This window comes from Indicator indicator, chromosome 26 (genome assembly GCF_027791375.1).
Source record: "Indicator indicator isolate 239-I01 chromosome 26, UM_Iind_1.1, whole genome shotgun sequence".
In the NCBI taxonomy this organism is placed as follows: Eukaryota; Metazoa; Chordata; class Aves; order Piciformes; family Indicatoridae; genus Indicator; species Indicator indicator.
In genome coordinates, this window is record NC_072035.1 from 1,496,208 (window position 1) to 1,517,437 (window position 21,230).

At 45.4% G+C, this 21,230-nt stretch overlaps 1 protein-coding gene across 1 annotated transcript in view; it reads right to left on the reverse strand.

Moving 5' to 3' along the window:
• Positions 1-5,116: 5,116 nt before the first annotated feature.
• The window catches only part of RSPH14 (radial spoke head 14 homolog), a 69,442-nt gene continuing 53,328 nt past the window's right edge, over positions 5,117-21,230 (reverse strand). Inside the window, exons 4-6 of the mRNA XM_054392907.1 lie at positions 7,499-7,724; positions 6,124-6,257; positions 5,117-5,358 (exon numbers count right to left, since the gene is read on the reverse strand). Of these exons, the coding sequence (XP_054248882.1) occupies positions 5,117-5,358; positions 6,124-6,257; positions 7,499-7,724 (602 nt within the window). The remainder of the gene's footprint in view (positions 5,359-6,123; positions 6,258-7,498; positions 7,725-21,230) is intronic.

Consider the following 21,230-nt stretch of genomic DNA (forward strand, 5'->3'; position numbering starts at 1 on the left):
GGCCTCTTCCTGTGGTCTGCCCTACAAACCCTCCACATGCACGGCTGGAAGCCCAAAACACCAGAGAGCTGGGCTGCCATTTGGTTTTCTTTCAAGTCCATCTGCACTGCTTTTTTTCTGCAAAGCTGTAAATCTTTCTTCTGGAGATTTCATTCAGGAATAGAATTCATGGTATGTGACTATGAGTTGACAGTTCATGAGGAGAATAGTCACAGCTGTGGGCTCTCAACTAAACCAGTCTGATTGTTTCCATGTGATAAGTTTGATACCAGCTGGAGATACAGGAAAGAGATAAAACACTTCAAAGCAAAAAGCAATAAATCTTCTCACCATCTGATTCAGCTGCCTGGGGAACCAAGAGCAAGGAGAAGATGCTGGTTGTTGTGTCCAAGCTGCACCACAGTCCCTCTCCCCTGCTGCAGAGGTACCCAGGGACGCTGTTCCTTGGAGCATCTCTGAGCCGCCTGCATCAAGGCACCGAACCTGCAGTGAGTGCCCTAAGCAGGAAGCCTTTGTAGTCTCTGTGTGTGCTGCACCACACTGCTGGGGCTCTTGCAGCCCCTATCGCTCTCACTTCATAATCTTCTGACCGTATCTCTTCTTCATTTGGTTCTAATCCACAGTGCTGTGGATTCTAGCAGACTTGCTATTGTCCAGCAGAATCCTGGCAGTGTGCTGAAGGATTTAGCAGAGGCCAGATCAAATCAATACCATACAGCTACCAGGGCAAACCTTTTCCTTACAGTTAATACATATTATATTTTGAAGACCATGGAATTAATTATATTTAATGGACTATGAAGACTTGTATGTATTAAACTATTTGTATATTTTGAAGTGTTTGGTGTCCACAAAATGATATGATGGAAGACAGCTAAGCTTAATTTGGGGCTCTAGGTTTTGGCTCTGGGTACCAGTGATGGATGACAAACAAATGAGGAAGACTTTAGTGAGATTGCTCAGATCCCTCTTTGTCATGCCAAAGTAAGGAGGAAGCATGGAGCCCTTGGGCTAAAGACAGAAAACACAAGAGAGTTCCTGGCAGGCTGAGCAGCCTTCAGATGACCTCCTGGTCAGTCAGCCCTGCCACTTCATTTTCCTCCCCAGGACTGAGGAATTTTGAAAGACTAACACTCGGTTTCCCAGGGATGTTCACTGGATGTCCCTAGCAACCAGTTCTTGCCCTGTCCTGAAAACTGGGTGCTGGAGAGGGCAGAGTGCTGATGCTTACCTGAAGCTTGCCTGCTGCTTAAAGGAGAGCTCTGCTTGTACAGAATGCCAGAGAACAATTGCCTGATGATGTGGAGAACTGCTGATGTTTGGATGAACAATTAAATGCCACCTCAGGTTGGCAGCTTTGCATTCAAAGGCAGATTGATGGTTTTAAGGACCAAAGTGACTCTCTTTCAGCACTCAGGGAACTCTGTCCCTGTCACAGTTGTGTTGTGGAAGGCTCTCAGACAAAACCCAGGAGGCAGCTTCCTGTCCTGGGCATCCTCATGCTTCAGCAGTGAACACCTGCTGCTTCCCCACATTTGACTTTGGTTAGTGGAGAGACTCCAGACAGGTCCCAGGCCTGCTATGTACAGCATAATGCAAGTCTAGTCCAGGTGATCCCCAGCCAGGTAAGACACAGGGTTACAACTACTTTGAGCGGGTCTTGAGTTAGGTATGCAGAATTGTTTTAAATGAACTGCACAAAATAAAATGTAAAATTGACCAAATAGCACTGTAAGCCAGTTACAGACACTAAACAAACCAAAGCTGCCAGTCAAGAATCGCCACAACATTTTCAGGCCAAGCCCTGCAGGAGGTTACCCACTCTGCACTGGTGTCTGTAGTGCCCAGAACAAATGTAGCCAGGTAGCTCACAGATGTTCCTTACTGATGGCCATGAGAACACTGTGCTTCAAACAGAACTAGGGTTTACTCCTAATCTGGAATTGAAAAAGCTCATGCACTGGAATGCTGGGGGGAGAAGTGCTGTGGCTTAACTTGGAATACATCTGCAGTAACCATGGTTTGGTTTTCACCAAAATGTCTGTGGTGAGTGAGGGCACAGCACGAGGCTGAGCTCTTCTGGTGCCACATGATCACTGCTCAGAGCACCACCAGCAGCTGCCATGGTGAAGTGGCTCAGCTCCTGCCCAGGCCACTTTCTTAACTGGCAAAATTAGGAATGACAGAAAAAAATTAGCTGACACAAAAATGAAGAGCAAAGTAATGATAAATACCTGGGACAGCAGGGATGACTGGCACTTGGGAGAACAGCTGCAGAGCCTTGGCTGTTGATCTTGTAGGGTGCTTGGCCTCATTCATTCAAAGCATTGAGCTAAAGGAGAGTTTAAAGCTGGTGTTCCTGGAGCCAGACAGACACTGCCCAGGGAATGGCTGCTCTGAGCAGGGCTGCTGGGTTTATTTAAATCTGTGTAGTGCTGTCATGTCCTAGCTGCAGGTCTCTGTCCTGCACCCGCAGGGTTATTATGTGGAAGGAAGACAGCAGTGATCAGAGGAAGCATCCCTGCTGTTGAACTTAAAACACAGTATCAGAGATTTAACAACAGAGGGCAATGCATCACTGGGAGAGAGGAGAAACACAGGACAGCCCCAGCTTCTGCTTGGTAATTGGTGGCATTTTGTTATGCAGTGTGTATGGCAGGCCTGTACTAGGAGCTTGAAGGATGGAGTAAACTGCACTTACTCCAGTATCTACGAGTTGTCAGCCAGCATCAATACCTGAGCTTACCACTCTCATTACTAACAAAACAGGCTGTGCAGTTTTGTCCCTCCTGAAGAACTCTGCATCTTGCCCTCTGCCAGGGGAAGTTGTGAGAAGGAATTCCCCTGGAGCTCTAGTGCCCACCCTCTCCACACCAGGCAATGCTAAGGCTAGAGCAGCTGTGCCTCACATATCTTAAAGTACCTGGGAGAGCAGCAAGCTGAGGTAAGTGTGAGCTCATCCTTCCTCACTGCACCATTTCTATTTACAGTATCAGAGACTAGAATTTCCCTTGTGTGTGAAGTATCTGAAATTATGGCAATGGAATTCATTCAAATTGCAAATTTTGTCTTGCTAACAGTAGGTCCTGGGCTTGAATTTTGCAGCATCTGAGTTTTGTGTGTAGCCACAGCACAGACATTCTGCCCATCTGGTTTACTGTCATTAGCAGAACCTGGCTTTCCCAGACTCTTTGTCCTTAGACAATCCTCTTGCTTCTGTGCATTTCTAATATGACTTTGACTATTTTTATTTGTTTCTTAATGGAAAATCTAGTGGTGGAAAGCAAAAATACTCCCTGCTTTGGAACACAGATTTAAAAGCTGCCGTTTTCCAGGGCAGGACAGAATGGTGTCCAGCTCCTGGCTATCTGAAGGCAAATGGGGACAGGGAAATGAGTCTGTAGTTGTAAGAACAGAGAACCTGAAAGAACCTGAAGAACAAAGAAACTGCTTGGGAAAAAAAAAAATCTATAAACCTTTGTGAAATGAGTTCTGCTTGGGAGGGACACAAGGCTTACACAAGAAGGTTTTGCTTCCCATGAAGGCAGCTGTCCTGTATTCTCCTGGTGTCACTGAGAGGTGTTAGGCAGCTGCTTTGCAAACTTGGTCTGTGCAGAGTGTAACCAAATTAATTCCAGTATTGACCCAGACCCACATTAATTATATCTTTACCCTAATCATTGTTGGCTTCAAGCTAAAAAGACAAATCATTTTTCATTGATGTTAGAAGTCTGGCTAGGCACTGATGTCACTGTGGCATAGGGCACTGTGGAGCACGCAGCACTAAACACAAACCCTTGCTGTAAACACTTCTGAAGCAAGGAGCTGAATGAGAACGTTGCCAGACCCCGAGGTGTTGATTTCTTTCTTTGTCATGTGTGCAAAGCAATTCAAGAGGATCTTCAGCACTTTTGTGACCAAGTTTACGGCAGCTTTGTTATGGAGTATAGATTGAAGGCTCAGTCATCAGCTGTGTTTCTTTGATCCAGTAATTGCTTTGCTAACACCTAGAATGCTAATTAATTGCCCAGCCTCACAAATTAGAGATCACTGTCTCTCATTCCGAAGTGAGAAGACAGCTACAGAGGGCCGTGGCACTCCCTGCAAGCATTATACAGAGGCACTTTTGTTCCATGCTAGAACCAATTTCAGACAGGGGTCTCCTGTTGGAGGCAGTGAGGTCTGTCCCCAGCACAGCTTTACTAAGGACTACCCTAGGGAAGTCTTTCTGATTTATTTCCCTTTTTGCTAAGCATAGACAACTTCTCATGGCAGCCCTGAGCCTGTTGAGATCCTCAGCAGCTTAAAAACACAGGAGCAATCTTGCAGCTGAGGCTGCTGACGCTTACAGCATGAGTGGGGCTCAGGAGGGCTGCAAGTGAAGCTGCTCCTGGATCTTCTCTCCTAAGTCATTAGCTGGGGGCATGGGAGTATCACTTGGATAAATCTCATCACAGGGTTAGGCTGAGGTGCTCAACCCTGGGCAATGGAGTCCATGTGCAACAGATTGACCACTGGCAGGTCTTGTCAGCAAGGCCATTTGCTAGAAGGGTGCTGGTAAGTATCTGGTCATGTTTTAGTATGGGGAAGCCTCAGCTTTCCCTTGGGGCAGTCTCTGTGACATTGCCTTTGCTTTTTTTGTGGGGATGTTCCACATGGTTCTGATCCCATGGGTAACAAATATTTACAGCAAAACTCATGTAAATTCCTATCATTAGGTCACTCTGTTGGCATAGACAAGGCTGATGGAGGGGTTAATTATGACCTTTTTTTCCAATATAATTAGTTATTGGTTAATCTTTGATGGGCTGAGTTTTTTTTTTTTTTAATAATTTTTTTTTAAAAGACCCCTAAAGAAAGGAAGAAAAAGGACCAGAGGGAGATCTTGATAACTCTAGAAGTCATTCCTAGCACAGAATTCTAGACTTCCTAACTTTGATTTTTTTTCCCTATGTTTCTGCTTGTGACCTGCAATAGAGATGGGGAACTGCTGAGCAGTGACTTTGCAGGTGGAACTGATTCGGGGTAACCACGGAAGAGAGGTTTGGTTTTGAAGGTCGTCTTTTACAGCCAGACAACAATAGAGGGCAACAGCTCTCCACAGAACAGCCCACCTTCAGCAAGGCTTCCACCTGATGACGCCGATGGCAGTGGTGGCAGCTCTCCTCACTGCCTCGCTGGGGTCACTCAGGCACTGCTCAAGCGTGGCCGTGTGATCCAGGAGCGTCGTGCGGCCCTGCGGGAGCTCGGCCAGCAGGGTGAGGGCTTTGAGCGCGCTCAGCCGTGCTCTGCTGCTCTTCTCAGTCGCCAGCCTCAGCAAGGCCCCAATGGCTCCAGCCCCCAGCGCCGAGAATCTCCCTGTGGGGGAATAACCTACCTTGAAATGTGTTCTTGAGTGCTGGCAACATGCTTCTGAACTGCTGCTGCCTGCCCAGCTGTGGCTCTGAGCACCCCAGAGAGGGTGCAGTGCAGAGAGCCTAGACAAGCTTTTTCTTGGAAGCCAAGGCTGCCTGCCAGCTGGGTATTGGTAAGGAAAGATCTTTCCTAGGTAACCTTCTGTGCCTTGCACATGATTTCCAACAAATTACCTAAGAACATTAAGAGTTATTAAGAGTCTTTGATGTCTAGTTACTCATTCATCACACTGAAAATTTAGCAGTTAGTATTTTCAGTGCCATTTAAGTTACTTGGGAGAGCTACATCCCTTATTAACATTCATCCCTCTCCCAGCTGTGAGAGAGAAACTGCCTCTAACCACAGAAAGCATTTGCAGGAAGCAGTGCTCCTCTGCTGAGCAGCTGCAGGTATGGGATCTCTGAGTGCTCTGCACTTGCACAGGAAGTGTTTCCCCTGTGGAGCAGCACTCTGGAGGGAAATGATGCAGGTGGGGGAGATGAACAACTTCTTGACCTCTCTTAGGTGAATGAAAAGTGAAACAGACTGTCCCCCTGGACACTGGGAGGGAGCAGCAACAGTTGCTCAAGACAGATCAAGAGAAATGTCCTAATCTTAGAGTTTCTCAAAGAGCTTTAACTCTGAGGACTGGGGGGGGGGGGCGGCAAAGTTTTGTCACTAAATTGCCTCAGAATTGGATTTCCAGAAGGTATCCCCTCTGTCTCTCACCCTGGGGTGTGACAGTAGCAAACATCAGTGCTCCTGCTGCACTGGCTTGGACTTCAGGATCTGTGTCTTCCAACAGGCTCACCAGCACAGGAACAGCTTCTTCACAGATCAGGCTTTTCCACTCTGGGTGAGTCCTGCAGAGAGATGGGTGAGTTGCTGTCCTGAGCCGTGTCTGCTAACCATGCAGCTACCCACAGCTTCTCCCCAGGCCTGCACCCCTGCAGGCCTCCTTTGTCCCGTGGCAGCATCGCTGCCACAATCCTCCTCTCTGTTCTTCTTGCAGTCACAATGTCCTGACTGTTAGACAGAGGGCAAGCACCACTGCCCCCAGAGAAAAGCAAGAGGGTGGCTGCTGGCTGCCTGTTAGCTCTGCTTGCTGAGGCAGTACTGATGGCATCACATTAACCTCGGGGTGGGACTTGACACTCTGTAGGTGACATTTGCCTTGTTTTGTTTTACTTTCTCTGTCACACTGGATGGAGACTGATGGGCAGTAGCATGTGCCAGGATGAACGATGAGGTACCCTAATGGCCACTTAGTTAGAAACCTGCCTGTGGAACCCTCTACAGATTCTAAAATGTGCTGAAGTATGAGTCTGCAATTCTTCTCCCATGTCACTTTTCCCTCTTTCTTTCCAGCCTCTTGAGTGCAGGGGATTATGTAGGGACCTAGGACAGAGGTAAGTCCACACTCTTGTTGCTTTCAGCTTTCTTTTTGTGCTTCATCTTATCTACACTCTCTTTTCCTGTAAGACCTCACCTTGTTACAGGACATTAGGAAGTGTTTTGTGCCAGCTGGTTTGTAAACTACATGATCTGCAGACATCTGCTGAGCACTGTTATTGTATTTTGTGACTGCAGACAGTGACTGAAGTTGTTCCTTTCATCCAGTGTTCAATACTCGAATATAAAGATTGTCTTTTCTGGTCCATCACTGGCTTATGTAGCAGCCTGTGCCAGAAACAGCCTATTTCTGTCTTCAATCACACTGAAAGTTTCTCAGGATCTCTAATTTTTAGCAAGAGAACAGTTGTCCAGAAAAATAAGGGAGCTTCCCCCTCCCTCCCTCCATAGTGGTCAAAACCTTGTTTTTACATGACTTTTTCTCAGCAGTGCTGTACCAGGAGAAAATCCTGATTTCCCTGCCAGTGCTGAAGACAAACAGAAGGGGAAGGAATGGCATTTCCTGACCAGCATCTGCTGCCCTGAGTGATTCACAGCAGTTAAGGTTTTTAGAGGTCCTCTACCTGTGTGTGCATTCAGGCTGGTGCTGCTTTTCATGTAAAATGCACAGTGGAGCACAGCTGTGAAGCACTGCTACTGATGAACTGAGAGTGTTTGCTTGGACTTAAGTATTATAGACAGATCTCTTTACCCAGCTGCTAAGAGGACCCAAGCTGCTTTGCTTCTGATGGCCACTGATGGGTGTGTGAGCTTTTCCTTCAGGATGGTAACAGCACCAGTTGCTAGAGCTTCAGAAGCCTCCAAACGGAGACAGCTGGAGAGTGTATCAAGAATTAGCTCCTGGATTTCATCCGGCTCAGTCTTCAGTTTGAGGAGCAGTGAGGGAATCAAAGGAGCATGCAGTATGTTGGCAGCCCCTGCAGGAGACAGAGGAGGGACAGGGGTGAGGTGTGAGTGCATTTTGTGTTCCTACCTGCATTTCTGGGTAGGATCAAAATACTCAGAGATATGGGACTGAGAGATGGAAACTGCTACAATGCTCTGTCTGTAAGTGTTCCCCAGGAAGGTTGCCCAACAGTCCTGGGAAGACGCCAGCCCAGGTCATAACCAAAAAGACAATTGCTCCAGTGCTTCCAGTTTCCCTCAGTGATATTTCTCCCCAGATTATTCTTGCTAAGGAAATACAGGGAATTAGATACCTATAAAAGTTACCTTTTATGCAGCCTTTCTAACTGTTCTCAACATGAAGAGGCGCTAAGAGATGCTGAGAGGTGAGCTCATACTTTGATTCTCTGATATGGTTTCTGTGGGGGCAGTCAAGGCTGTGGAAACTGCCAGCTTCCTCACACATTTCCTTGTAATAATTCTGTCCTGTTGAGCTTTCTGGCAGTCAGTATTCTTTCTGCTCCTAAAGGAAATTGCATCAAAGGCAGAAAGAGCATCAGTTGCCCTGCAAGTGATGTCTTTGCTATGAGCAGGTGTCTGCTTTGTACCATTTCTTACACTTTCCTAAGTCATCACTGCAGCAGCAGTGCCTTGGGAAAGCAGGATGCAGAACGTACTGTCCACCAGCAGCTCTGTGAAGACACAATTCTCCAGCTGTCTTGTTGCTAAGACTGATTCTTTGGTTGCTAAGAGAAATGTGGCTCCTTTCAAAGTGATTCATATATGGTTAGATAAGGAAGTTTTGTGGATAGCAGTCATCAAGGTATTTCAGATAAATCTCCACAGTCAGGGATAAAAGGACAAAGGAGGAAGGTTTTAATGGCCCCAGAAGTGCTGGTCAGAAATCCCTCAACTTGGCAGTCAGGTGAAGAGCATGGTTCTGTTCTAGACCTTATTCTGCTGCATGTATTGCTGAGGTTTTGCTGGCATTGGGTAACTTCTTATCTTCCTAAGTTGTTAGGATCCCCTCCCCTAATGCAGATGCAAACCCTTAGAGGTGGTCTTACAGCTCTCACCACCTGTGCTACATTTGGAAGCCAGTTGTTGTGAGAATTCAGAGAAGTAATAAGGAAAATCAGATCCAGACAATTAATTCTTGCAGTCTAACAAGATTTTAAAACCAAGGAAAGGGAAAGCAGGAGGGGATGTCACAAAGGAGACCTGCACTGCTGGCCTGGCAAAAGGCTCTGGGAGAGTCCCTGAGAGGGAGACAGAGCTGGCAGAGCTGACCCCAGGATCAGCACTGCCTCCTTTGCCAGGAACTGCAGGTATCTGGATTGTGGGTGAGAGCTGCACACAGAGTTATGGGTGGGCTGAACAACACTAAGGATAAGGCTGGGAATGCTCCCTGCATTATGGAGTTCCAGGCAGGAGGGAGTCCACTAGCAAACTGTTCTCATGGAATTAGCTTAAAGCTTTCTCAGCTGGCTATAGATTATATCCAGCACTGGTTTAGCCACACTTCCCAGTGGTGTTTTGAAACAGCCTGTGAAAGCCAACGCTGAGAGCTCCCAAGGTTTTGAAGAGAGGAACCTACTGTGTGTGTATGGAAGTGGGATACCCAGACTGCTCACACAGTTGTCCTGTACATGTCTGAGTTCTGGGATGCTGTGGAAATCAGGAGAAACCCAAATAGACTTGCAAGCTACCGTTCCCTGGAGCAAGCACCTCCCTATTGCATAGCTGCTCTGCTAGAAACCACCTGGACTATGTGACTTTAAAGTCACTCCACTCTTTCTAGATAAGATAACACACTGAATGCAAATGTAGATAGAATCATAGACTAAGAGGAGCAAAGACCTGAGGTCTAAACTCCCAGCTCCTCCAGAGCCTTTGTGTAGCTTTAGTTCACGCTGGCACCTGTCTTTCTTGGGATGGTGTCACACCATCAGCATTTCATCACGTCCTTTCACAAGCCAAAGCTTGCTCCTGTGCAGAGCAGTCAGCCTCCTGGCTTGAGAAGAAGAGGAGGCAGTTCTTGAATTTCACTTTCCAAGCCTTCTGTACCAGCTGTTGCTGCAGCATTCTGGCCACCTTTCTTGTGCTGGGACACATTTTCTTTCCCAGACAGATTTCCATTGCTGTTCTTTGTGCTTGCTTTCAAATACTTAATAACTATTCCTCAACCCATCAGCTTAATTTCCATTTTTAGTTTCCAACAATTGCCTCTTTCTCAGCACCTCGTTGCTAACTTATTTCAATTCTCTTAATCATTCTATCTTCGTATAAGGTCCACCAGCATTCAGGTTTCTCTTCTTCCCATCTGTGTCTTTCACTTTGCTAATGTATTCAGCCAGTACATTCAGCTGTCAGAAAGCTCAATGTGATGAAGAGGAGGCTGGGGAGGAAAGACCATCAACAAAAATAGGAAGAGACCACCTAAAACTGAGGCTGAAATTTCCAGGTGGACATTGCTCATGGTTTTCCCAAGGGAACCAAAGGGTGGCAAGTCTAGGGAAGGGAAAGGGAACAGAGAGGAGACTAAATCCATGAAAGTTGTTTGGGGGTTACTCATAAATTAGAGCAGTCTCAGATCCTTGTACCTTGCAGAGCAAGCAGTGGGACAGGAAGGCAGAAGCTGGTGTTTGGAGCAGTCCTGTACTGTGAAAAGTGGCAGTAGTATCCTTGGGCTCTGGATCTCATTAAAATGCTGCCCTTTCAAAGGTGATTTGTCTGCTGCAGATAGGGTTTGAGATACCCTGGGCAGAGGAAAGTAGTAGGGAAAAATGTTTTTCAAATGTGAATAGTTGCATTTGCAGGTCCATAGTTAACAGCATTATTGATCTGTTTTTCTGAGAACTTGTCATCTTCCCTTGGGCTGCTTTTTAACCCAGCGCTCAGCTCGGTGCTCCTCATAACCCTCTGGCCACTCTCAGCCTCCCTTTCCTGACTCTTTCTGTTCAAACACCCCAAAGAGGAGTTGCCATTTATTCTGTGCTCTCAGGATGGCTGCAGGGCATGTAAACAAATTAAATTTAGTGAAAGACAAAGGAGTCATTTACAGTAGGCAGCAGTGGTGTTTTGGTATGGATTTCAACTACATAAATCAATTTAATCTCATTACAGGTCTTTTTTTCTTACAAATGTCAGGTCTCAACTCAAAGCTATTTCACTGTTTGTTTTATTAAGGGCCTCAAGCATGGCCATCAGGTGAGGCAGCAATATGATGGAGTGAGTAAGGGTAAGCACAGATTCTGTAGGGTGTGAATGTTTTGTCAACACCTCACTTCAGATTTTCCAGGTCAAAATGTGTCTGCTGGTCAGGAATGGAGACAAGTAGCTAAGAAAGGAGACTAAGCCTTAACCATAAGAGACTCCGTGCTGACAGTCTGCTTCCACAATGCCTGTTGTGAGTGACAGCATTCACAGCAAGCACTGAATTCAGTGAGTGTGGCATCAAGAAGGTGCTCAGGAGGGAACCTGGACTGGCACATCTGCAAACACTAACTTGAGGTTTACACTTGGAAGCAAGTGTGTGGAAAGTGTTACCAATTGCTATAGCAAGTTTCAGGAACAGAAAATGATACTTTGTCACATACTGAAGAGTTTTAGCCTGACAAATTAATGCAAACTTATTTGAATTTGTGAATCATTTCACAGACTGGAAGACAGCAAATAGTGGTAGCAAACAACAGGAGGAGGTTAAAGGGAACGTGAAGTATTGTACCAACACTTCTCATTTCCATTTTCTTCATTGTTAGCATGGCAGATTTTTTTTTTTTTCTGCTTTAGAAACCAACCTGCTAGAAATTTCAAAAAATAATAACCTGGAGAAAGCATAGTGTTGACAAACCCAGTCCTGCATTTGCTGATCCAGCATGCTGGCGAAGCTGCAGTAAGTCACTTTTACCCTACAGCTCCCACTGCTTAGGCTGGCACCAAGCTGAGCACAACTGAATGGTTAGAGCTGATAAAACCTCTAAGAGAAGAAGGATGCAGTGCTAGAGGTGGGGGACATTCTTTTCAGCTTCAGCTGGTCTGGCTTGGCAGTTTTGTTTGAAAGGAGAGTAGAAGCAGCACATCTTGATCAGTGCCATGAGCCCAGATGGCTGCACAACATGAGTGGTGCTGTGTGGGAAGGCAGATGGCTTCCTCGCTTTCTCCTGAGCCTTCAGATCCTACCTTTGCATGGCAAGCTGTGTTCCTAAGGAAAACTGCTTCAACTACTCCATGAAAATGGCCCTCTGCTCTGACTGAGGTAAAGTAGTGCTTTCCAGAATGTTTTAGTCTGTATTTCATTTCCAGCAGTGAAAAATTCCTAAATCTTAATTGAACACAAGACTGCCAAGGTGTGGGCTGATTTGAGGATGATGTGTTTTTTGAAGTGCCTCCCCAATAAGTGTTGCTTTTGGGTTGAGAGCCTTATTTCTGCAGTGAGCTGTAAATCACAGCTGCTGGCTGAAAGGAGTCTGTCACAAATAGGCAGCTCTTAGCAGTATTCCTATTTTCTGACTAGAACTGCATTGCTGAATGAGGCTCTCGGTGACTGAATGAAGGTACTCTTGCAAAGTGACCTTTTCTATCATTTCTTTGGAAAACAAGTAGTGCACAACAGCAGTGGAGTCAGCCTTTTACTTAACCTGGATTAAAAATCCTAGGCCTAGCTTCTGTAAATGTGCCAGGTTAAGCACACAGTGCTTCAACAGTGCTACTGTTGTGCTTTTCTTTAAGAGCATTATATAGAGAGGGTATCCAAAACACTGTTAAACAGAAACAGAGGATTGTGCTTGCAACAATAAGAGAGACCAGAAGGTATTTCATCAGCTGAGAGAAATGATTGCCATTTAATATGTTTTTAAGAAGAACTCTGTTCTAAGTAAGCCTGAAAATGCCATGAAGGGAAAGGTTTGCTGAAGTGTGAGCTCCTTTGCTGGCTGAAGGCAGCGTAACGTGCTTGGCCTCACTAATTCCATCACCCAGTTAGACAGAGGGAGTCAGAGGGCTGGTAGCTTCTCGGGTCACTTTGGTGTCTGAGGTATCACTTGGGACTGTCAGATATGGCTTTAGACCTACAGGGCATTTGGGCATTTCTAGGGGGCCCCTGAAGGCCAGATGGGATACACCTGAAAGCTGAAAATGGTCTTAGGGGCTGAGTGATTTCCTCAGCTACTTCCATTTGCTGTTTATATTGATCTTGTGTGCGTCATTGACAGCGCAAACACTTTGACAAAGAGGAATGGAAAATCCCAAATCCCAGCAGTTTTATACCACTTTTACAGTTTATTTTTATGTTTTATTTTAATTTCATTTTATTTTATGCCATTTTCTATTAGCTTGTCACTAATGTAGTCAGAGACCAAACAGTCTATAATACAGTTTTTCACATGGCTGCCTTGAAATGCTTCACAGGAGAGGCAGGGATCAGTTCTAAGTGGCTAAAGCTAAAGCTACCACTTTGTGTATCCACCTGGTACTCTAGCAGTGGTGCTGGGCTGCTGGATGGATGTGTGTAATGCGTTTATTGTTGGTGTAGATGCATAATTAGCTGCAGGCCTCACAGGGAATAGGGGTACAATTATCTAAGCTAATGTTCCCAGCTCATCTTCTACAGCTTCCCAGCGTTACCTTTGGGTCTTCAAACTACATTTTCAGCCTGTTTGTTTTTAACCATCAATTTTGTTCCCATTCACCAGTCATGCCAAGGTAATAACAGGGACAAATAATAGTGCCTGCTGAAATTGCATCTGTATCTCACATTTCCTACATGAAGGAGGATCATCAGGTATAAAAGATACAAGGAAATGTGAAATCAAATTATAACATTTTTTTAAGCACCTATTAAACTGATGTATAATTCTTTTAAGCCTCTGATTTGATACTTCTCAGCTGGCAAGGATACCAGAGAAACCCCAAGCCCACTTGAAGTCAGTGCATTTCTTTTTGTTTGTTATCGCAAAAAAATAAACAAACCTTCAATTCCTACCTGTATCCTCCAGTGGGAGAGACCTACTTTCAATTCACTGCCTCCATGAATAATTCATCATTCTTACAAAGCGGGAAACCTTCAAACAGGAAGACTGCAGGAGAGATGAGGACATCCCAAGAGTAACCAATAGCTTGTTGCTCAGCCCATATGCTGGGAAATCTGCAGCTGGTACTTACTGGTTTAAAAGCTTTGTTTTCAAAAAAGTCCTGGCCTCATTTAACTGCATCTCCTTGGATGTAATTCCCCAAGATCTGTATAATTTGATCTCAAGTGATTTTGTCAGCTGTTCACACTTCACATATCCTTTGGTGTATACTTCACTAAATGATCCCAATTTCTTTTTGGGTTAAAGTCTGAGGAGGTTTTGTTTTTCCCCAGTCCTTTGCCCTTAACAGTGAAGAATGAGGCAAGAATACTTTCATTCTCCTTTGGGGTTTTTTTGTTTTAAACATGGTGATGCAGCCTTTCAGGATGGCCCTTTACAAAGAACTACATTGCTTTATCTTATTTCATGGTATCTCTGTCTGCAGCTGCCGTCCCATGGAGAATCTGGAGGAGCTGGAGTGCATTTGTCCATCAGGAAGCCTTGGCTCATTGGGGCCTGTTGTGTAACGTTACCTGCCCAGGCAGTGCAGCGCATTGCCCAGGGCTGCAGGCAAGACTCCAAGCAGCTGTCCACCAGCTGCGGGGTTTAATGCTTGTTTCTCCACACCTGGCTTCAGTAGTAACTGCTGACTCAGAGCCAGTAACTGTGAGCTGTAAGTATAGCAGGTACGTAACAAAACCCTGGAGGAGCTTGAGGAATTTTGTGAGGCACTTCACTTTTTTTTTTTTTGTTTGGTTAGTTTATTCTTCTCAAAACTTTTGTCTGTTGTAAAACTGGAGGAGTCCTTTTCTTTAGCTGTAACTCATGATCTGGGTTCACATTCTCAAATGACTCCTCTGATTTGATCTCACAGGAAGAGTAAACAGCTGATATTAAGTGAAACTCTCAGTTAGCTGAAGCATGTGAGAAGAAAATCACAGAAGAATTTTCGTCAAAGCCAAATGAGGTCAGACTGGTACCACCTGCTGCAAGGTGCATTCATGATTTTTTTCCCCACCATCTCACAGTCACTGGTACAAAGCAACAATATGCCAGATATTTATAACTTTCAGATCCAAGTCATCTGTACTTGGTGCTATTTTAAACCCTTCCATGTGAGAAAAATGGTTAAAAATAAAAATACAACCTTTTTAGTCTTCTCTAAATGTTCTGTTCAGCTCTTCATGCTCAAAGAGAATCACAGACCCGACTATAAATATCTAACCCAGATCTACAATTGCTTGTTAAAAAGATGGTGTTTGGTAGAAAATTGAATGAAATACAAAATGTCTTTTATTTTATTTTTATTACGGACCAGATGTGGCCTCTCAATTTGCCCTCTATCATTTGGAGATGTACATTCACCAAGAACATTGCATGTGTGCATATAAATATTTTGATGTTATTGTGGTATAATAAAGGGTAATTGATTAGAAAAATCCCAATGGGGTTTTCTGCTTAACAGCACATTCTGGTTTAGTACTGTTGTCTTCAATCTAAACATGTAGGAAAGCCTCTATTTTGATTGATCCCAAACAGAAAGCAACAGTAAACAGTCAAGGATTTGGTTTTTGGTCAATGAACAGCACTGGCAAGTTGAGTGAAACCTGTGTGGTTAAGGGTCCCACATCGGCTTACACCTTGACAGTCAGATGCTGCTCCCTTCAGATTAAAACCCGCTCTGATATGGGAAAATGTGATGACCTGTCTGAGATGGAAGAGGGAGCAGGAATTTAGTCAGATCACCACAGGGCTCTCAAACTACTGTTTACTGTTTTCAGGAAAAAAAGTAATGCAAGCTACTCCCTTTCAATACGTGTTTGTATGCTTTCAACCTATCCAAATACAAAGAACAATGTTCAGAGAGCTGAGCTAAAGAATTGTGAGTTTTATGCCATTTGACTGGCATTTAATCACCTGGCTATGCTATTATGAGATGCATTTCTGTTTAAATTCCTGCGAGAGCTTAACTGTGATTGCCAACTGCAGTCAATGCACGTTGAAAGGTCCTAATTAGGAGTTTCTGGATGTGGAACAAAGTGAGACTGAAGAAAAGTTAGACATAGCTGCTGATTGATTTTCTAGATTAGCTGGGGTTTAACTCTGCTATTAATCAACAGCAAGCTCCCATACCGTGGTGCTGAAACAACACCACCTAAACTTCACAGAGAAAGCCCTGTTCCATTACTCATGCACTGCATGCTCCTAATTCCTTCACTGACAGAGTTTGCTCTACGGTTTGGTGCCTCCCTCCAGGTTGCAAGACAGCAAGGATTTTGTTATGGCAGCTGAAAATACCTACAAGAGGGCATGTGAATAGTGATCTTTCTGCCCAGGATGATGGTAGCTGCTGCAGTTTTCCTGCCAGAGCTGGTGCCTGTGTGTAAGACGCTTTTTCTCACAGCTAAAGTATGAGACTGAAGGGAGAGGTAACGTGGCAGTTTCTATAGTAACTACTTGTTCTTTATGGAACAGCAGATGAAACCTGCACACCTGCTTATTGTTCTTGTATCCTATGAGCCAGACTACTCAGTTACCACAGATACAGCTTTTTATTCTATTCCCTTGCCAACAAAACTGTATCAGGGATTTATGCAATTGCAAGTGAAAAACAAAGCACTAGTAGAATTTTCAAATCCACCTCTGTGTGGTCATGTACCAACAGACACAGGGCATGCACACTGAGAGCTGAACTGTCCAAATAAACCTGCAGAGGTTCTGTAGTTTTTTAATTAAAGCAGGACAAATTTATTATTTGAATATTATCATTTTGCTGGGAGAACAATGCAAGCTACGTATGTGACGTTTCTTTTGTGAGGGCGAGGAGTTTACCAGAACAAGTTTGCCAGTCTGGAAGCAGTGGCAAACTCCTCCAGTATGAACATGACCTAAGATTCATTACTTACAGGAAAATTTCCCTCATGTGGCATACAGGTTAATGGCTCTTATTTCGCTGTGAGAAAAGGAATGTTGCTACATTGTGTTTTACACTAAAATGTTTCGTTATTGTAATTCACTGATGCTGCAGCTCTGATGATATCAGTACTGGAAATGGTATTATCTACAAGAATCCGATGGTTTCTGCACTGTATTGTTAGCCTTATTATGAGAAAAAAATGCTTGCATTCCCTCTGTCTGAAAATCTCTATTGCTGTCTCTTGCAGAAGTGTATCAGTAGCAGGTTATGTTTACAAAATTAGCAGTGTAGGGAGAAATCAGAGCTGATTGATCAGGGCAACTGGTATTGTAGTATGGCCAAAAGGGAAAAAACACTAGTAAAATTTTAAATAGAATTAATGAGGTAAAATGATACTCAGCCTTACTGAAACCCAGCTGTAGTAAATTACACAGGCAAAGAGAGGAAAAGGAAGGCAGAAGAGGAAAAGCAGAGGGTATGCACGGTAGCAAGAGCACCTGGGTGATGGAAAAGGTGGGATACAAGCAGCAGATAAATTTCATATAACTAAAACTGGATTTTCTCCCTTTACCCTTGGTTGCATCATTCTAACGTGTAGGTTAACCTGTTCCCTCTGTGTCCTCAGTCCCCTCGAATACGCAACGTGAAGTTAATCTTGAAAATCGTGAGGCTGGCAGAGGCGTGAGCTGCGCTGCTGCAAAAGACGTGGCCCGCGTGGATGGAGCCCAGAAGATATCTGCATTTGTGCCTGCCCGAGGAAGCGGACCAGACCACGTATGTGCACGCGTGTTATGTAATGCGGGAGCGGTCCACGCAGCCTCCCGGCAGCACCGCGCTCCCCGGGCGCCGCGGAGCCTCCGTGCAGCGGGGCGGGGCGCGGGGGCTGCAGGGCTCGGCCGCCCCCCGGGCGGGAGCCGCCGCCGGCCCTGGAGCCACCCGCCGGCCGCGCCCCCGCCCGCGGTACCCCCCACCGTTGGCTTGGAAACGGGCTGGCAAGCCTCCGCCTCCTTCTCCAGAGCCAGCCCCGCGCTCCCCCTGCCCCGGCTTCCCGGCGAGATCGCTGAGCACCTCCCTGCCGTCACGCCGCGGGCGACCGAACAAGTGTTGCCATTGAAATATCCTCCTTTTCCTTACGTTGTTTTCTAGGGAGAAAATGCGGCAGGGCCGGGCGCGCCTGCTGCCGGGGCTGCGGGGCTAGCGCGAGCGGCCGCGGGGTGTTGCTCACTGCCAGCCGGAGATGCTGCTGTGAGGAAGGGCCGGAGCGTAGGGAGAAGCGTCAGTGGCTGCGGGCGTTTGTACGGATGGAGTGAGGAGGTGGAGGCTGCCTGCCTAGTGCCAAGGAGGTGAGTGAAAGATTCTGCATTTCTGTCTCTCTTAAACCAGTTTAGCCGCGAACATTTCCTTCTCCGTATGTTTCCAAAATAAAGAGACTTCTAAAGCAAGAAGAAAAGGATGTCAGGTGGAAACAATAAGCTGCGCTTTTGCAGGCTTAAAGCTAAGATGAATGGCACAGTGAGGTAGAAATGTTTTGCTGTGTGCAAAGAAAAAATAGTAACGGGAGGCAGGCTGCTGATACAGTGAAAATGACCTTCTAAAGGGGTACTGGCCTTCTGCACGCCGCTGCTTCAGCTCGAGCCCCTTTTGCTCAAAATTAAGTCGTCTCCCTTTCCTGTCTTGGCTTGTAACCCGTTAATACCCAGTACCTGTGCCTCACTGAGATCTGTTGCCTTGCGTTCTCCTAACGATTCAGAAAGATAATCCATTAGATTCTGCCTCTTGGGAGAAGGACCTCCACAGTCTGTAGCACCTCCTCCCAGGGAAATGCAGCCTGGCTGATATGCCATCCGCACAGACTGCTAGCTGCCGAATTTCTGTAACGAGTGCTGCCTGTCACAGCCACATCTGCTCCTTATGAGGCTGTGGCTCTGCGGGTGTTCCCTGGCCATGCGTCCTCACGCATGTGAAGGAATGGGGAGCTTTGCTTCTGCTAATCCACACCTGTGGACGGCTCCCATCTGCAGTTGTGAACCACAAGTTTTTTGGTGCCTCTGCATTTGCATTTGGGGTGACTGATTCACACACAAACCGGGTTTCTTCGAGCCCTCATGCTAGCTGGCAGAGCTGCACACAGCAAGATGTCAGGTTAGTTTCTGCTAAGAGTGCTGAGCTGCTCTGGGTTTGGCTGCTTTGCTGTGCAGCTGTGTAATGCCCATTCTTGTGGTATTGGTTCTGGAAGCTGCTGACCTATCCTGACAACATTTTCCTGGGCAAGATTTGAGAAAAATTCACTGGCATTCCTCTCAGTGTTTCTTTATAGCCATTTACTGATACTCTTCCTCCCACAATTTGATTTTTCTTTTGGCTCCCTGTTTCATGTCATTGTGGGTCACACCCTTCAGGTGGCTGTCAGAATTGTAGCTACATAGCTTTGCACTGCAGGTCCCACGGTACTGTCAGCATCTGCTTGTGGATCTTGAAGGAGTAAAAACCAGTGTGCATTTTGTACTTCTTTAGGAGATGTTCTGTCTGGCTTTATGGTTGCAGACAGCTGAAGTCTGAGCAGATGGGTTAGGTGGTGTTGCAGGCAGAAATGGTGGATTTTCTGCAACAGGGCACTTCTTTGCTAGCTGAAGAGATGCAGCTCTGCAAAACAGAGAGCTTTCTGCGTTAACTTCACTGTCTCCATCAGATCACTTGCTTGGAAGCTGTCATGCAAAAAGCCCAGATCCTTGCCCTTGGGTAGAGGACATTATTGCAGGATAGGCCTATGTGGATAGAAGAATGAAGTTCCAGTCTTCAAGAAGCCAGTGTCAGGTGCAATCAAAAGAAAATATTCCAGTTAACAGCATATTTAGGAGAAAAATCTGTTAGCAGGGCACTGACCTGCGTTGTCACAGAAGAATCCTTCTGTGTGCATTTGCATGCTTATGAGAACAGAAGAGCAGATTAGTTCTGTGTAAAGTGGTGGAGATTTCCTTTTGACAATGGACCTTGCAGAGGATGCTGCACCTCCATCAGAGGATTATGTGCTTGTCGCTTCATTGACCACTGGTGAACACTTGATATGACTCCTCTGGAGGCATTAGCTTGAATTTGGTAACCCTCCAGTACAGCTCAGTGTGACAGCTACAGGCCTTGGCTTTGGATTTAACTATGATAATCTAAAAATAACCAGCCAGGTAGCACTGAGGGACTGAAGTGGCAGTGTTCTGGCTGTTTCAGTTCAGATGGAATAAGGTATGGTATGTTGTACGCAACTGAGACAGAACCAGGAAACAAAAATCTTTCTTGAGGAATCTACCTGCTGAGCGGTGGGGAAGGTGGTAAGTAGATGGGATGAGGACAACAGAAAATTTACTAGACAATAAAAGCTTAAATCCTTAAATGGTGAAGTCAGCTCTTCCTCTCCAGTTTAAGCAGATGAGGATTTTGATAGCAGGTAGAGGGGAGGCAGTGTAAGGGAATGATGTCTGTTTTCTCTCTCCCCATCCCAATGGACTAAAGAGAGACTCTCAATTCCTTTGGGCTTAGATCACAGTAATTTTACTTATTTCAGAAGAGGTTCTCCAGATTCATGTAATTGAAAAAGACAATTGAATCTGATCTGTGTAAAGTCATTGGTGCTGCTGTCACAGGAGTAATTGGAAGTTTAGTCACTGATTTCAGTGGGAGAGAGCCCAGGCTCAATAGGAGCATGCAAGGTTGTCAGTGGCTGGGTTCTCCCATGCCCTCTAGGAACAGCAATGTGGAACAGTTTTATAGCTGATTTCAGTGAGGTCACAGTCTCAATGACAAATACAGCAACTTTCTGCTTGCAGCACAAACTCTAATTTGTAAATTAGCAATGATTTTGGTCACATTCTCTTGGCTGAGGAAATGGCAGTGTTATTTCCAGCAATGATGGTAGGATTGGTGCTCCCCACCTGCAGCACCACCGGCTCGCTGCACGAGCAGTCAGCTGTTCTATTGTACCTGAGAGAACTTCTAAACCAAAGCCCTGCAAAAGCAAAGGACTGACATACTTAGATACAATTGCAGCATTTGTACTTGGTGAGGAAAATGGTACCTTTTGAATGAAAAAAGAAGCCTAAGTTTTGTTCCTTCTGATCCCTAAAGTATCCAGGATAAATTCACATCCATTTGTAGTTACAAAACATCAGCTTTAGTCTGCTTGAGAGGAGAATTTGACTCATACTTTGTATGTTATAGTCAAAGTTCACACTTTAATGAAACTTCCCAGAAGCCAAGAGTGGTGACTAAGAAATCCAAATTTCAGTTCTTGTATTGATGAAAGAATAATCACAAAAGGGAGAATCTAGACCCAAAGCAACTGACAGTGACTCTTCTCCCAAAGTCCCCGGCAGTTTAAGGTCTGTAGAATACACAGCATGACAGAGAGAGGCTAAATCCAGCTTTTAATTATTCTGCTGTTAAATTTGGGGTTGATACATATTAGCAATTGAAGTTCTTTGAGCTTTACCCCAGTGTAATCAAGGACAGGATTTAACTCTTGCAATGAAAGCTTCTTCTCTCAGCTGTTGCTTTTCACT